The 18711-nt window shown below is 35.1% G+C and overlaps 2 protein-coding genes across 8 annotated transcripts; both read right to left on the reverse strand.

Moving 5' to 3' along the window:
* Positions 1-2351: 2351 nt before the first annotated feature.
* On the reverse strand, positions 2352-6103 carry LOC130962274 (large ribosomal RNA subunit accumulation protein YCED homolog 1, chloroplastic-like). Of its 7 annotated transcripts, none has more exons than XM_057888449.1 (6): positions 5798-6103; positions 4600-4669; positions 4444-4490; positions 4230-4320; positions 3745-4131; positions 2352-2937 (listed from the first exon to the last, which is right to left on the reverse strand). In XM_057888449.1, exons 5-6 carry the CDS (start codon positions 4050-4052, stop codon positions 2523-2525), a joined length of 723 nt encoding a protein of 240 aa, XP_057744432.1. In that variant the 5' UTR covers positions 4053-4131; positions 4230-4320; positions 4444-4490; positions 4600-4669; positions 5798-6103; the 3' UTR covers positions 2352-2522. The 7 variants fall into 7 exon arrangements, with proteins under 7 accessions (XP_057744432.1, XP_057744430.1, XP_057744429.1 ...); XM_057888447.1 differs by having other exon boundaries at positions 4574-4669; XM_057888446.1 differs by having other exon boundaries at positions 3745-4320.
* Positions 6104-13823: 7720 nt separating this feature from the next.
* LOC130962625 (uncharacterized) lies at positions 13824-17866 on the reverse strand. The gene is made up of 3 exons (XM_057888811.1): positions 17737-17866; positions 16322-17523; positions 13824-16190 (listed from the first exon to the last, which is right to left on the reverse strand). Exons 1-3 carry the CDS (start codon positions 17864-17866, stop codon positions 13824-13826), a joined length of 3699 nt encoding a protein of 1232 aa, XP_057744794.1.
* Positions 17867-18711: the final 845 nt, after the last annotated feature.

Below are 18711 nucleotides of genomic sequence, written 5' to 3' on the forward strand. Positions count from 1 at the left end.
AAGTTTTAGGGAATAAGGGTTAGAACTTTAACTCAGAAAAACACTCAAACACACTCACATCCTAGAGAATTCTTGAGTCTGCGATCGAGTAACTTTTTTCTGTAGGGTTCCTTCCATGTTTTCATTCTTTTAATTTATCTTCTTATAAACTTTATTTTTCAACCAAATTTATCTTTCAAATACTCTTTATCTTCAATGTCCAATTTACATTTCTGCATTTTAAATTTTTAAGTCAAAGATCTTTGACTCAGTCGAAGGCATTTTATTGCTTTCTTTTAATTTCAAACGCAATTCTTTGTGATTTCAGTACACCTTTTTCGAAAACTTCATCTTTTCGTTTCTTTTATTGTTCTACAAATTTTAATTTATCTTTACTCTCAATACTCGTATAATCGAAGACAATTTGATGCACTTTTAGAAAATTTGTACCTGCAAAGAGGAGTATGTTTCGCTCCCAGACCACTAGATATCGAACCACCATCGATTTGCTAAAAATCGACAAGCCAGAATGTTTATTTGGGTATACCATTGATATTTTACTTGATTTGCTTGATTTTGCATGCATATACTCCGCAGGATGTTCATCTTACTATGTATGCAAATGGTTCTTTTCACTAAGATGTGGATGTTCATTATTAAACACCACTCAAAGAAACCCTCAATTTCTTCTCCCTCCAATATATGGTTTGAAAAAAAAACATGTATGAATGCGATAAAAACACAAAGGACTCATGGTGGGGATGGTGGTGGTGCAGTGACGGACCGGGTCGGATTTGGCCATTGAAGACGTGCGGCAGGAAGGATGATCAGCGCTGGTTCGAGGCTGCGGCAGCGACCACACTGGGCAGGGACGTGGCGTTGGGGAGGATGCTGGGCAAAGGTGCGTCGGGGCAGTGACGGAGCAGAAAAGGGGAAGGTAGCTTCGTTGTGGTGCGGCAACCAAATGTGATGCTAAGAAGCTTTGTGCCAGCGACAATGAGCAGTGCCACAGGGGAGGCGGCGATGAGCGTCGTCACAAGGGACTGTGGCGGTGGAATGATTGTGGTGAAACTAGGATTTATGATAGGTAAAGGTGAAAATAAGTAAAGGAAAAGTATAGGTAGACAATGAAAATACTAAACAATATGAACAATAGATATATCGGATGTTTAATTCACTAGGTGTACGGATGGTTATCCTAATATTAAAATTTAGGTAGGTAATTTAGGGGGTGTAATGTGTTTTTACTTTATTGGACTAATTTTAGAGTCTATTGTTCACAAAAATTATTGTCTACCTAACAAAGTTCATAAGTAAAGGTGTTATTGGGCATGCGGGTACAACGTGTTGTGAACAACGCAACGTGTTATTCACGTTGTTCACAACTCCTGTTGTCTACCTAACAAAATTGATTATGTATTTATGTGTTATGTATTTTTTTTTTTTTTTGATTTCCCATAGTATCCCTCAACCCGACAGGTCAAGGACTAATTCGTCGCGGTACTGAGCTCCATGATCAATGGATTGTTGCATGCACAAGGCGGGATTCGAACCTCCGACACTTGCTTAAGCGGACTAGTGAGCTAACCACTAGACCAACCCAAGTTGGTTATGTGTTATGTATTAATTTCAACTATGTTGTGCTGCAAAAGGGTGGGTAGGCCGTGGAACAAGAATTCTACATCGTCTATGATCACGAGTTCACAAATCATCTCGCGAGCCTTTTTCCTGGTGTGATGCCGAAACAAAATGGTAGCAGATCAGACAACGAAGGAGTTTTTTAGGATTTGACGTAACAAAATTATGTTTTGCTACTCTTTCAATTGAAAAAACAAAATTATATATGAACATATTAGTAATATTTTACGTATTCGAAATTCGTATATATTTGGGTGATAAGATTCTCCGAGGTTTTTAATTCGGGCACCAACAAAGAGAAAGGAATTGCAAGACACCCATCAAAAACATAATAGCCCACAATATATTTATGATATATATCCCGACATCCATCTTAATCATCTTTGTTATTTAAAGGGCAAGGTTTAGGTCATGGATAATTATTGACGAGGCCTTAGATTTCCCATTCCAACAATAGGCTAATCTTTTTCACTGTAGAAGTGAAATGAATCATATATCTAACATTGTAATTTTTGGTGTTTGAACTAAAATAGAAGGTGTATACTTAGAATTGGAAATTGTCCAATCCATTGAGTTACCTAGGATTGGAAATTGTCCAATCCACCGACCAAAAACAAAAAAAAATAACTAAAATGGAAGGTCCAATTTATATATTTCAAATTTTTTTAATCTTTTCAAAACAAAGCTCTCCAACAATTCACAATCTAAAAAAATATTACTATCAACCCAATATAAAAGAAAAATGCTTAGAATAATGTCGAATATTGTGTGAGAATTAGTTTTGGCCTGTATAAGAATTAAATTCATTACTCTTTTATCGTTGTGTACCACTGTACCGACTAGCACATTAATATCTATTTGAAAAATATTAGTACATGGTCCAGCCTAATGAACCTGTATATATGTTACAACTGCATCTGCTCTTTTAAATTTCCAAGAGGGCCAAAGCCTTGTTTATCTTTCACTTCCTCCTGGTTACAATTACAATCGTCGGTGTTTAAGTTTTGGCCACATTTCATGCAAATGCCTTTGCACCCAGGATCACAAACTGAATTCATGGTAATCTCAAGATGCACCATGTCTCTTATGTTCTTTGAAATGTCGATTTCTTTGTCTTCCAGGGGAAAATGCAGCCTATCGTCCAAATCGATTAGGGCATCATTGTCCTCATCGACATCCTCACCACTGTTTCCAAAGGCTGTATATATGTCTTCCCCATAAATAACACCCAGATCAATAGTCTCTGGTTCTTCAATGGGTTCTTCAGTGAGTAAAAGAGAGAACTCGGAGAATATACACTCAGCAGATGGCATGCCACACCTTCAACAGAGAATGATATTGAAACAAAGTTGTTAAATTGAAAAGAACAATAAAAACAACTGAGATGGATAAAGGAATGCTTATTAGGGGATAAAAAAATATATATTTTTCACAAAACACACCAATCATATTTGTTCTGTTCTGTTATTGATGAGGGGAAAGATGGTTAGCCATAAGTGGAAAGAAAACCAATAACCATTGTATTTTACTACTAGCTACGATGATATTGTATTATTAATGCTTGCAAAAAAAATTCTACTACCTTAGTAGTTAGCTCAATCAATGAAATAGTGGGGCGGAGAGGATACACCAACTTCTGTGCTTACCTCCCACACTTAAATCTTTATAAAACAAACAGAATAATATATAAAGATACACTTATGACATCCCTTAAAAATAAATAAATAAATTAAGTAAGATACTTATGTTGCCATTATTCCCTCTTTTTCCTTTTAAAATGTAGGGAGCAATCTATCTTGTACCACGCAAACTTTAGCAGTAAAGAGCTGGTAACAGCGCCCTCTTTGAATCTAGCAGCTGATTAAACTTACTGGCCTGCAAATCTTATGCAAACCAGCTCGGCCAGCTGCATATAGCAATCAATTACTTTGTTTAAGCAAAATTGTCTCAACAGGTTCATCTTCTATGGCATACTTAGATGGAGTTAAACAATTTATAAACCATGATCAGGATAACAATTACTATGTTGTTATAACTTCACTATATAAAAGCATAGATTAAACCACAGCATAATGAATGCAAAGAAAATTTCAGACATGTTAATGGGCAAAGTCACAAGGGTAGTACCTACTGCAAAGAAGACCAATGACAGTTTTTATGATCCCATCAAGCCTCAATTTTTTCTTCTTCCTAATCACATCTATTGAGATCTGAACAGGAGTTCCATTAGGATAGTCCTTCACGGCTTTTGTGACCCGCAATCCCATGACAGAAGCCCTATTTTTCGATAAATCTGTGGAAAGATTTGCTAGACCTAAACTCTCCAAGGTAGTGCAGTACTCCACATGTGAAATTGATGCGTTTCTCTTATATATAACAGCACCTTCCCATGGTGACCCAGTAGATTCAACTTCATCGTCATCATCCCAATCCATGGACTCATCAATAAATGACTCAAAATCATCAAGTCCCTTGCACTTAGCAGTATACTTATGCAGCACATTTGGTTCAATTCTACAGTTTGTATATAAATGTCTGGTTTTACTATTTGAAACCAGTTTATTCCAAAAAGGGGTGAAGTAAACATATGCAATTTTATGCTGGGAGTTTACATTACAAGTCTTCCATTGAGAAAATTGTAAAGGGACCACAGAGGACGAGGGGATAAGAAGTGACATTTTCAGGTTCCAATGATTGATAAACCTAAAAAATCAAACTCTGATTTGAAATTCCAAAAATTATGCAAAAGCAATAGTTTCTAAGTAAGGCTATATCAGCATTCAGTAGCTATATCTTCCCAAATAATTTTGCAGTATACTGACTCACAATATTTGTGCTTATGTAAAGCAGCTACAGTTGACAGGAACTGTACTCTGATAAAGAAGAAGGATAGACAACAAGTGAAAGTAATTATTAGCATTAAATGTTGCAAATGGGTATAAAAGGGGAAACTTACAACCGGGTGAATTGTCAGAACCGAACCAGTGATCGAACCGTTCAGAACTAGTTCACTAATTCAACCGATAAATTATTGGTTGAATAGGTCCCACGTCTATAAAAAATATAAAATAATCAATTAAAAAGTGTTAAACCTAAATTAATAGAAAAGACATAACAACCATCAATATGTAAAACTACCTAATTGGAAAATTTCAATTAGCATTAAACCTACATTAAAACAATTAAATAAGAATAACAATCAAATATTAGACCTACATTAAAACAGCATCAATCAAGTATTAAACCTACTTTACAACAGCAATAATCAAGTATTAAAACAGTAACAAAAATCCAAGGTTTTGAAAACCGAACCAATCATCAAACTGCTCTAGTTACTGATTCACTGGTCCAACCGATCTAACCGGTGGTTCAACCAGAAGAACCGTTTTAGAATAAAATAATATAAATATTAAAATATTTTCCAAATTTAAAACACTACATAAAATGTCCTCAGCCAAATCCATATGATCTTATCAAAATACAAACTCAAGTTAAATAGTAAAAAGAAATATCAAATATTAAATGCCAACATAAAGATTTATCAATCATCAAAATTCGCAAGACCTTGTTGCAAACCACACTAACAGCAGCTCTCAAAGGATAAACCCAATCAAAAACACCCTTAACAAGAGACTAAACAGAGCATAAAGTAACCACACTAAACCTGAAATCAATACAGATAAACAAAAATAAAAAATTTCAATAATGATTTGATTTCTATCTTTTGCAACAGCAAGAAAATTTCAACAGAAATTTTAGAAATTGAAAAAACAGCAGCAGTACAAAATCAATGAGCAGAAGCACAAAATTTTTAATTATTAGATTTCCATGTTTAGCAGCAACCAAATTTCAACAAAACTTTCAGAAATTAAAAACACAGCAGCAGCACAAAATCAATGAGTAGCAGCACAAAATTTGAATAATGATTTCCTTTCCATTAATCGATTCACAAATTTTGCTCCAACCAGCAGGAAAATTCGCATTATCACCAAAAGACAAATAGATTGACAAGCAGTTTACTTTATTCCCTTTTGGATGTATAGGAATCCGCCTAAAAAACAAATCCAAAGCATATATATATATATCACAAATAAAACAATGTACCAAAGAGAATGCCTAGTGCACAATACATATATAGGAGTTGGTTGCAAGCAAGTACCATGAAAGCAGTGCCACTAACCTTCGACGGAGAGACGGACGGCGAGTGGCGACACGACGGCGAGCTGCTCCAAGCCTCGAACAGAGAAGTCAGGGACGCTGGGGACGACCTGCCGAGCTACAGCCAACAAGAGAGGGGTTGGGTTCGGAAAGGGGGAAGGAGAAAGCCACGGAAGCGGCGGCACTGCGGCAGAACCGTTGAGGAGGAAGTTAGGGTTTTGGGCTTCAGATAGGGGTGACTAACCATGTGGGTTTTACTTTTATCACTCAATTTTCTGTTGGACTTTGTGTCCCCACCCATTTTCTTTCTCTGTCCCTTGCTGGCATTTTTCAACACTACTATTACATCTTATATGAGGCCTCTAGCGCAGGCATTAAATGAGCATCATTCTCATTATCATGGATACATTCATTTTCGAGATGCATGTTTTTTCAATTCATTCTTGTAATATCTTAGTTATGGTACTTATTAAAGTCATTATAAAAAATATTTATCGAAAATATAAAGTAAATGTTAATTATTTTTAATCTTTTGATGTGTTAACATTTTTTCACTTCACTCTCAATTCTCAGAGTAAAACTAATAAAGTAATACTTTTAAAATGTTCTTTAATTCAGTTCATCTTTTATGTAATTGTATTAGATAAAGATGAATTTGACACATTTCTATGTCAAGAGTACTCTGTGCTTTTAAACATACAGATAGAAAGAAGACACAAAATTCAACGAAAAAGTGAATGATAAAACTTGAGAAAGAAGGAGAGTTCTAATTAACTTTTGTAAGTGTTGGTATGTCAAAAAAAAGTTATTAAAAGCATATGTTAAGGTCTTGACATGTTGAATACATAAACAAGAACACTAGATATTTTCATAATTTAGCTTTAGTAAGAAGATGGAGTACTCGAATTAATGCGTTGGTGAGATAAGTGGCAGATTGGTGAGGAATTAAGCCAGGATTAAGATTGCAATAAGAGATTTTTACAAAAATTTGTATCATCAGGAAGCGTCACCTTTGATAGGTATCAGGATGGCCTAGTTAATAAGATACAGAAAGAGGAGGCTACAGACTTAGAGAAAATGCCTTCGGCTGACGAAATAAAGGAAGCAGTTTGGGATTGTGAGTCGTCTAAAGCCCTTGGCTGTGATGACTACAATATGAACTTCATTAAGAAGTGTTGGGGGGAATTGGTCCTGAGTTTACTGCAGCTGTCATGGATTTCTTTCAGTAAGCTGAGCTACCAAGAGATTCTAATGTTACATGGGTGGCTTTGGCTCCGAAGTTTGTGGGAGCAAGGGAGAGATCTTCGGCCGATCAGATCAGCATGGTAGGGTGTGTATATAAGCTCATTTCGAAGGTGTTGGTGCGGAGAACGGAAAGAGTAATGCTGGGTTTAGTAGCGGAGACTCAGAGTGCGTTTGTGCAGGGGAGGAAGATTCATTATGGGACTTTGATTGTGTGTGAAACTGTGCAGTGGTTGAAACAAAGAAAGAAGAAATCGACAATAATCAAACTGGACTTCCAAAAAACTTACGATAGGGTCAAGTAGAAGTTTGTGGATATTGTACTTCAGAAAATGGGCTTTGGACAAAGCTGGCGAGGGTGGATCAATGAATGTGTGTGCACGACATCTATGTCGCTTTTGATAAATGGCTCGCTTTCTAAATATTTTAAGATGGAACGGGGCTTACGACAAGAGGATCCTCTTTTTTCGTTTCTTTTTGTTCTTATTGTTGAGGTAGGATGGTAGGAGAGGTAGTAAGACATGGAAATATTTTTCCTTTGTTGGTTGGAAAAGACAATATTGAGTTGTCTCACATACAATTTGCGGATGATTAATAAAGCTGGTAAGCTAGTACTCATCAAATATGTGCTTAATAGTCTGCCGGTTTACTACCTTAACTTATATAAGATTCCGAGGGTAGTAGCAAATAAGTTGATATCTTTGCAGAGGATGTTCTTGTGGAGTAATGAGGACGGAAGGGATGGGGTACCTTTGGTGAGGTGGGAAATTGTGCAAGCTCCAAAACGCTTCGGGGGGGTTTGGGTGTGGGCAATGCAGTGCTTCGGAATACAGCATTATTGTTCAAGTAGTGGTGGCAATTTTCAAAGGAAGATTGCCCATTATGGAAGAAAATTGTGTGTTCTTGCAATGACTTGAATCTAAATGTCCTTCTTTCTTGCTTGTCAGCCGGTTCCTAAAAAAGGTGGTCCGTGGAAGGGCATTTGTCAGTTGCAGATAATAGAACAGCAGGTGAGAAATAAGATGGTCAGAGAGTTATCATTAGAGTTAGGAGATGGTAGAAGAATTTGTTTCTAGAAAGATAATTGGCTACCATGTGGTGTGTTGCATGATGTATTTCCAAGACTTTTCTCGGTTTCAAACCAAGTTAGATCTGTAATAGGGGATTGTGGGTTTTGAAATGGGTTAGAGTGGATATGGAATTTTTATTGGAGAAGGGTACTATTCTAATGGGAGTTGGAATTAGTTAACCAACCTTATGGGGTTCTACAATCTGTCAGGTTAACAAGTAAGAGAGAAGACAGAATAGTATGGACATTTGATAAATCAGGAGTTTATTCTACCAACTCTAGGTTTTGCAGGATGAGGCTCTCTCGAAAGACATTACGAGTTATAGTTTCACTATATCTATATAGAAAGGACTTGTACCACCAAGAGTTGAGTTATTCACCTGGTTTGTGTTAATTGGTAGGGTCAATACTAAGGAAAGATTAATTAGATTGATCACAGGGATAAGATTTGTGTTTTATGTAAAAAAAATGAGAATGATTTCCACTTATTCATTAGCTACGAGTTCACGTGGCAAGTATGGTGTGCTTGGTTATACGCCTATAATAAACTTTGGTCTATTCTAAGAACAATTAAGCAACACTTTGAGAGTTGGACAGGAGCTCCTGTAAGAAAAGACGAACGTAACAAGTGGCTGGTTAATTTTTTTTTGCTATCATTTAGAATACGTGGTTGGAAAGGAATGCCAAAATTTACAAGAATTAAGAAGCAAGCGTTGCGGAAGTTATTACCAAGTCGATTAGGAGCTACAAAGAGTAGGTTGACTTTATTCCGTCTAGTTGTTGATGACAATGACAGAAATAACTACGGTTTTTTTTAGTGTTTGTATTGTAACTTTGGACTTTCTAGGTATTCCACCTTGTTGTGTTGAACTTTCTGTTTCAAAAAGAATACCCCTGATAAATCATCCTAGATTAAACTTGATTTATCTAAGGCTGTCTCCCATACTAGTAATCGGTTTAAGAAAAAAACGAATTATCTAACAACTCTTCTATTAGAAAAGGAAATCTCTTTAATAAAGATACTAAAAATGTCTTTTTTTAAAAGATGTTTATATGTATCATGTTATTATTGGACATCTTTATTAAACCTGTTAATAATTTATTTTGAATAAACCAGAACAAAATCAGTTTATTATAACAACAATAATAAACCCAATTGTCTGCATTATAATTATTAGACCCGGTTTGATCCGATCGAATTACATAATATAAATCGAATATCTTTAAATTTTTTGATAAAAAGACAAATATATCTCTGATTTTTTTGGTTTATTATTATTGTTATAAAAAAATCGGTTTTATTCTAATTTGTTAAGAAATTAAAAAATAACCGGTTCGTTAATACGTCCAATAATAATACAGCACGTAAGCATTTTAACAAAAAGATATTTTACGCATCTTTATGGAAGCATCCTCCATTAAAAAATCAGTATAACCTAAATTGATTTATGTATAATTTTATGTCTTCTACTAAATCGTTTTAATTCGACCGATTTATATGGTGACGTACTTTTAAGATAAATCGGTTTATTTAATTTGATTTACTATGCTCTTATACTAAATAGTTTTAAGTGAGATCGATTTATATAAAAATATTTTTGAAACGAAAGTCAAAATAGGACAATTGAATAATATTGATAACCAAACATTTTAAAACAATGATTTGCCCTTTTATTGTTGTGTTCGTGCTGTTTCTTTAAATATTTTTTGGGTAAAAATGACATATGAGAGAATGTCTAAAGTCAGTTGTCATAAAAATTCGTTCTTTTTACAATTTTCACTCAGCGATAAATGCACATATTTTCGCTTGCAGGAGTTGCAAAAATATCAAATAACTTTAGGTGCTTTTTTTGTTTGAATCATTAGCAAAAATAAAGACTCAAAATTTTAGAAATTAATTTAGTTGTGGATAAAATAATAATGATAAGCTTGAATATGGATGCATGATGAGTTGTCCATAAATATGGACCTACGTTGCTTAGTAACCTACAAAATGTAAGTAACGTTTTGCAGGCGATGAAACCAAAAATCTGCAGCTGCTGCAAAACGCAGGCTGCGATTGGGCTAGGAAGAGAACGAAGTTACGAAACGTGCCCCGGTGTTCCCTGCATGCTGACAGGAGCAGGTGTTGACTAACATTAGGTTAGGCAAAACGCAGGTTGCGTTTGTCAGCCTTGAAGAGAGCGGAGGTTGTGTTTTGCAGCCTTCCTAGATGTATGCGCGACACGTGTCATGGAGGGTGGTCATTTGGGTCCTTAAAAGTCAAAACGCAGATAGGGAAGGCCAAGTAAAAACGAAGTAACGTTAGGAAGAATGAAGCAAGAGTGAGGAAGAAAACAAGAGTGAAAAGGGTTAAGAGTGAAGAAGCAAAGTGTGGAAGAAGAAGAAGTATACGGTGTAGGAAGAAAAAAATGGTGTGTAATTTTACCAAACCGAAAGAATATATTATCAAGTATTTGGATCATCCTCAATAGGTAAGTAATTTTTTTATATTTAATGATGAATATATATATTTATTTAAATTTTATTTATTTGTGTTGTAATTAGTACTATTATCTTTATTAATATTATTATTACTACTAATATTATTATTTATTTCTCATTATGGTTTAATATTTTTACTACTGTTGTTATTATTATTATTATTATTATTATTATTATTATTATTATTATTATTTGTTTATAATAGTAGGTATGATAATGAGAATAATTTATTAATATTTTTTAAAAATAATACTGTGTAATAATTTATTATTATTTTTTAATGATTTATTATTATTTTTCATGATAATAATAATAATGCTGTTTAGTAAACAGTTTTTTTTAACAATGTTTAATTAAAAAAATATTATTTTTAAATAATTTATTAATATTTTCTAATAATAAGTAACTGTTTATTAATAAAATATATCGTTTAGGATAATGATAATATAATAAATGGTTATTATTATTGTTATTATTGTTATATTTGAGTAATTATTATTATGATTAGTATATTATTATTTATTTATAATACTAGTTATGATAGTGAGAATAAGTTATTATTAATTTTTAATAATTAATAATACTGTTTAATAATTTATTACTAACTTTTAGTGATTTATTATTATTTTTCATTCATGATAATGATAATAATAAAGTTTAGTATTTTTTTAACACTGTTTAGTAAAAAAATTTATTAATTTTAATAGTTAACTAATATTTTCTAATAATAAATAGTATTGTTTAATAATAAAATACTATCTAGGGTTCCGAAAAAAATGGTTATCATGGTTAGTATAATAATAGAATAATGTTTAGGATAATAATAATAAATTATTATTATTTTTTAATAATAAATAAATAATACTGTTAATTAAATAAATGGTTATCATTTTTAATAATTTATTAATGTTTTTCTATTAATATAATAATAAAATACTGTTTAGGATAATAATAAAAATAATAATAATAAATTGTTATTTATTTTCTAATAATACAAAATTAATGGTTAATATATTTTTTGAATAAATTATTAACTGATAGTATATAGAATTTAAATAATTTTTTTTTTTTGCAGGCTATTAGAAATTTGTTGTCCAAAAAATTCGATCTGTCAGATATCTTTAACGAGGTAGCTGCAGCGGTACTGACATTGACCGGGTTTCAATATGTTTCGTGAGTAGGCGAAATGAGAGGTCATTTTGCACTACTGAGTTCCTTGGTGGAACGTTGGAGGCCGGAGACTCACACATTTCATATTCCGGTCGGTGAAGTGAAGGTGACGCTAGAAGATGTGAGCTATATTCTTGGTCTCCCAATTAATGGGGAGGCCGTTACGGGTAGATCAGACAGTAGTCACAAGTTTTTGGTGGAGAACTGCATTGCGTGTTTTGGTTGGGAGCCTGGTCCGCAAGATCACGTGTTGGGAAAGTTAATCTTGCATGGGTTCGGCAGTGCAGAGACACCGAGCTGTGTGGCACTCAAGAGTCTGTTGAGTGGTATGTTCGCTTCATTTTGTACTGCCGGATTGCCTGCCAAGTCTCCGTTGTCGTTTACGTCATCAACTTCATAGTTGGCTTCGAACTCCTCTTCACTGTCATTATTATCTTCTCCCCAATCTATATTCCCGAGCCCATCAACATTGACCTCCTCGCCAACCGTGTCCAACCCTGACTGTTGTTCGAACTCAACGTATAGCTCTATCATCGGCACATGAAATCAGGTTTGTTTATAAATACATAACATCTGCTGCATACTAGCATCATCAGTGACGGGTATCATTCGAAACTGTATCAGCCCACTAAATACTTGTACATGATTCCTGTATAAAATGTTGCTCACTTTTTTCGAAATGTAGCTTTGAATGTTATTACAAAGTCCATTTTGCAGTTCTAGAAAACTCATGGTACATGGAATAGCAAATGACAATGGACATTCACAAAGAAAAGTCACTCCTTCATGTGTGTTTGGTATAACCTCACCATTATAATACACTCACAAATTTGTAATATTTTCCATAACTGCAATCTCACCTAATCCGACTTTTTTGACACACCTAACTGCCAAAAAAACTCAGAACTACGGCATATATGCAAGAAAGTAGAATAGAATGAATAGAAATGGAGTGAGGCAAGCTAAATGAGAGTCTTACTTCGTATTTATAGGCCAGACTCTTGGTTAAAATATATTTTTTAAACAAAACGCAACCTGTGTTTTTAATTTTCCAAAAAAAAGGCTGACAGCATTAACTCTTCTATGAAAAAAGTTGACACAAAAAACATAAAACGCAAGATGCGTCTTGTTACTTCAAAAAAAAAAAATAATACCCACAGCAAAATGTAGGCTACGATTGGATTTAAAGAGAATAAAAAAAATTTAAAAACCTTTAAAAAAATAAAACGCAGGCTGTGTTTGTCTATTTTCCTAAATAAAAAAAATTGAAAACAAAACCAAAATGTAACCTACATTTTGACCAAATACTATTGCACAACACCAATACCAAATCTATAAAAAAAAATCAGCTTCAATTTCTTAAATTTTCGTTTGCACAAAAAATTTATAATTTTTTGAAAAAGGCACAACCCCAACACCAAATTAATAAAATTATAAATACAAAAATAAAACTAAACGTACAAATTAATAATTTTTTATATTTTGATTTATATTGATAAATAATTTTTTTTAAATAAAAAAAGACACAACCCCCGACACCAATAACAATCCCATTAACAAATGAGCAACAAGAATAAGAATCATAACTCCACTCAAATAAAGATCCAAAGTTTTATTGGCCAAATTGATACAATTTTTTGGGACTATTTTATAATTATAATCATTTAAAGATTGGATTTATTGAAAGAACACCAAATTTAATTGAAAAATAAGGTGAAATTGAAGCTCTAGTTTCTTTTTTTTTTTTTGGGTCAAGGAAGCTCTAGTTTCATTGTGTCATTTGTGTGTTTAAGATATAAAGAAACTACAAATAAATGTCCTGTAGATTGGATTTTTTTATTGGTTTCTCACGGTATCTCTTGGTCTGATAAGTCAAAGACTAATCCGTTGCGGTACTAAGTTCTATTTAAGGGTTTGCCGCTGGCCAATGGATTGCTGCTTGCACCAGGCGGGATTCGAATTTCGGACACTTACTTAAGCGGACTAGTGAGATAATCACTAGACCAACCCAACTTGATTCATGTAGATTGGATTTTTTTTTTGGTACAATTACGGGGCTAATAAAATCCAACAAAAAGAAACCTTATATACAAATAGATCGGGGTAATGAAGCCCCTGTGCAATCTTCATAGATGATTCTAGCTAACTCTGGAGATGGTGTATCCCAAAACAAAAAATCATCACCAGTTTCTAAGCTTTTTCTATCTAAATAGTCAGCACTTCTATTAGCCTCTCTGTAAATTTGTACAAAAAATATTCTCCAATCTTTCTTTTTCAGTGCATCAATTCGTCTGACTAGAGAATTGGGATGCTTCTCCAGATTTCTTTCACCATTCAACAGCTTAACAACAGCCGTCGAATCGCACTCCACAATGATTCTCTTCATTCCCATAGTCCAGGCTAATTTCAGGCCCTCCATGACACCCCATAGCTCTGCCGTGAATGCTGTGCAGTTACCAATCCTACAGGTAAATCCAGCAACCCATCTTCCATTCTCATTTCTCACCAACCCGCCACAGCCAGCACGTCTCATGTTCCCCTGTGAAGACCCATCTGTGTTAAGCTTTACCCATCCTTCTGGCGGTGGCACCCAACTGACGTGAACCTCACGCTTCATCTTCAAACCTTTAATCAGGTAATTCCTTTTCAGAGTTTGTTTAATTTCCTGAACTTGGTTCATGATATCAATATGAGGTTGGTACGGTCTTCTGTAGTTGTCATCATTAATTTCCTTATTTCTCCAATACCACATTCTCCAACAGGCTACCATGAAAATATCTTTCCAGTCAAAATTCTTACTCTTTCCTAGTTGTTGTGTCAAATTCAGCTTTACCCATTCCACCCAGTTTAAGTTGAAGAAGGATTGAATTTTAGATGAATCTAGGAGTTGGACCCAAATTGTTGATACTCTCTGGCAGTCCCTTAGCACATGTATGCAACTTTCCTGAGTTCCATGACACGCATAACAGTCTCCGCTTCCCCCAAATATTTTCGATTTCCTCTCATTTGTTAGAATTCTTCTATGGATAGCGGTCCACATGAACACTTTAATTTTTTGTGTCCCTTTCCATTCCCATATCTGCTTCCATATCGTTTTTTGGGGTTTTGACCAGTTGTTTAAGGCTTTATAAGTTGCTGCTATTGAGAAATTTCCATCCTCTGTGTGCTTCCAACCTCTCTTATCTCCCTCTTGATCTTGATTTGGTGGGCACATTGCTGTGATTTTTTGAACAATTACTTCTGGTAAATTGAGTCTAAGTTGTTCTCGATCCCATTCTCCTTTCTCATTGGTCCAGTCCTTCACCAAGCTATTGCTGTTCATGTTTGGGTTGAGAGTATGATTTTTGAGAGCTCCTTCTTCCAACACCCATTGATCCTTCCAGAAGTTAGTTGCGCATCCATTTCCTATGTATTGTATAGAATTTTTCTGATAGATTGGCCATATTTTCACAAGTTCCTTCCAAAGCATAGAATCAGAGCTTTTGCTTCTTATGTTGTTTTTCAATTGTCCTCCCGGATAGTACTTATGTTTTAGCACCTCCACCCATAGCTTCCCAGGTTCTCCTTCCATTTGCCAAAGAATTTTCATCAAGAAGGCATCATTCATTGATGTGATTTTCCTAAATCCCATACCCCCTTCGTGCTTAGGACGACATAGAGTTTTCCAGCTGATTAAGTGTATTTTTCGATGATTGGGTTCATCCCCCCATATGAAGCTCCTCTGAAGCTTTTCAATTTCCTGACAAACTCCTTTAGGAACTCTATCGTGTTGCATTTGGAAGTTAAGAGCAGGACTAATGGATGCTTGAGCCAGCGTTAGTCTTCCAGCAAGAGATAGACACTTACTCTTCCAACCCTTGAGTTTACTCTGAACTCTACCCATAACATCTTTGAACTTTTTCTTGCCTCCTCTATTATTTGTAATCAAGGCTCCAAGGTATTTTCCCAATTCCTTTTGTTCTCTGAATTTTGCTATGTCCATAATCCTCCTCCTTAAATTTATATATGTGCTTTTTGAGAAGACAATTGAGGATTTTTCTTCGTTAATTTTCAATCCAGATGCCTTGCAAAATTTTTCTAGTACTTCTTTAACTCTTTGCATTTGTTCCTGGCTGGCTTCTGTGAATAGAAGAACATCATCGGCAAAGATTAGATGAGATATTCTTGGTCCCCTTCTACCCGCTGCCATAGGTTTCCACTCTCCAAGATGCACCAACTCCTCTATCAACTGAGATAGCTTGTCCATACAGATAACGAAAAGGTATGGAGAAATTGGGTCGCCTTGTCTCACCCCTCTTTTTGGAATGAACTCCTCTGTCTTGTTTCCATTCCACAGCACATTATAGGACACTGAGTTAACGCAATGCATGATTATTTGTATCACTTTCACTGGTAATTTCAACTCCTTGAGTCTAACTTTAATGAAATCCCAGCTAAGCTTGTCATAAGCCTTTTCGAAGTCAATTTTTATTGCCATAAAATATTTTTTCCTTTCATTCTCTTCATATTATGCATGAGCTCCTTCGCAATGATGATATTGTCTTGTATTTTTCTTCCTGGAATAAAACTTGATTGGTGTACCGCTATTCTATCACTGAGATGAGGTTTGATTCTGTCTACTATTATCTTGGTTAGCACCTTATAGGTCACATTGCACAAAGCTATCGGCCGAAACTGATTGATGGACTCTGGATGGTTCAGCTTTGGAACTAGCGTGATGAGTGTGGTATTGGCTTGCTTTATGATCTCTGGATTCTTCCAACAGCTTTGGATAAAATCACACACTTTGTTCTTCATGATGTCCCAATTATTTTTATAGATAAGCGCCGGAAAGCCATCACTTCCTGGAGCCTTGAGAGATCCTATGTTGAACAAAGCCCTTCGGATTTCCATTTCCGTAGGAGTAGCTGCAAGCTTCCTGCAGTCAGACAAACTGAAATTAGGGAGGTCGTAATGGTCTAGTTCAAAAGGAACAACTCTAACCTCTTCTTGATAAAGGTTTTTGAAATGGCAAGTGATGTGCTTTTTCAAATCCTCCTCTTCTTCGATCCACTCCCCCTCATGCCCTCTGAGTTTAAGAATTCCATTTTTCCCTCTTTTAACTATAGCTTTGGTGTGATAAGTGTTTCTATCTCCATCCATAATCCATTTCTCCCTCGATTTTTGTAACCAAAAGGTTTCTTCCTTGTCCAGAACCTCGTTTAGCTCCTTTATAAGCTTTTGTTCCAAACCATCTAAGTAAGGATTTTTTCCATATGTGCTACTTCTCTGAATTCCTGCAAGTCTGTTTTGTATTCTTCTTTTAGTTTTGAAAATATTCCCAAAATAGCTCTTGTTCCATTCGATTAAGTCCTTCTTTAGTTTGTCAAGAGCATTGTTGAGATGATGATGATTATTCCAACTTGTTTCAATTAAATTTTGGAAGTCAGGATGCATAGTCCACATAGCCTCAAAGCGAAAAGGTCTATCCCTTATTCCATTTAAGCGTTTTTCAGTAGTAATTAATAGAGGATGATGATCAGATTTCATTCTTGTGAGCACCTCCACTGTAGCTTCATGGAATCTGTTTCTCCAACTTGAATTAGCCATAGCTCTGTCCAATCTTTTAAAGATTCTTTCTTGGCCTTCCCATTGAGGACCTCTCCAAGTGAATCTCGATCCGATGAAACCCAAGTCAATTAGACCACAGTTATTGATCCAATTATTGAAGGCATTGCAAGCCCTCAGATCTGTGGGTGCACCTCCCCTCTTCTCTGAACTATCTTTAATCTCATTAAAATCCCCTGCAATAAGACACTCCCCACTAACAGTGTTAGCTATGTTCTGTAATTTAGGCCATAGCTCTCTTCTAATTTGTTGATGAGGACTGGCATATACTGCAGTGAAAAACCACTCTCCTCTTCCACATTCTTGGACCTTTACGTGTATATATTGTTGATGTGCTTCTATTGAAATAATATTGATGTCACTCCTGTTCTAGCAAATCCAGATCCCACCTGCAAAACCTTGAGCTTCCTCTATAATGTAATTAGTGCATCCTAATTGCTTAATAACATTTCTAGCAACTTGTCTGCTACACTTTGTTTCTAAAAGAATGGTAATGTCTGGCTTATATTGTTTCATCATCTCCTTATAAATCCTTCTAAACGCTCCACTAGCAGCTCCTCTTACATTCCAGATTATTGTGATCATTAAAAAGGATAATTAAAGGTTTAAGAAAACTAAAATATCAAAAAAGGACTTCAAAAGGAAAGAGCACACCTGAAATTTAGTTCATCTTCATTACAGTGTCCTGTACAACACTAGTTTGAGGTGTTGTGAAATCTATTCCTTCTAACAAGCTCTCATGCCCTCCTTCAGTGCCCTCTGTTTCCATAGGCACCACCTTTGTTGTCTCAACATTTATGGGGTCTGGTGGTTTTCCTTCTATTGGATGGGCTTGATACGAAGGTTCAATGCATTCTTCCATTAAGGAAGGGGTCCCATTAGCCTCCTCTGCCCAGTTTTCCTCATGATGGTTGATTCCTTGCTTTATTGTCCCTACTCTTTGCTCTTTTTCACTTCCGTTATGACTCTTTTTTTGAGTTATTGCTTCTTTTTTAGTCTCTTGGTTTGTTTTCCTGTTTTCACTAGTTGGCTCCTTCTCTTCCCAATTATTTTTTATGCTTTGTTGCTCTACATGCTTGCTCTTGCTTCCCTTGTCTTTGGTTATTGACTTGTGTGCATTATTTGTTTCCCTTTCAGCATTATTGCCACCCTCTCTCTCTTCTTGTTCTTCCTCCTGTATTGTTTCTTCAATGGTCAACACACTATATCTTGACTTTCCTCTTCCTCCGATGTCTCTAGATTCAGTTTCCTTTTGCCCTTTTTTTCCCCTTCTTGACCTTTGGACAACCATCCAGTCTCCGTACTTGTCTTGCTTTGTAGTGTCAATTTCAATTTGTTTTCCCTTATCCAATCTCCTTTGTTCT

Source organism: Arachis stenosperma, chromosome 2 (genome assembly GCF_014773155.1).
Source record: "Arachis stenosperma cultivar V10309 chromosome 2, arast.V10309.gnm1.PFL2, whole genome shotgun sequence".
NCBI classification, from domain to species: Eukaryota; Viridiplantae; Streptophyta; class Magnoliopsida; order Fabales; family Fabaceae; genus Arachis; species Arachis stenosperma.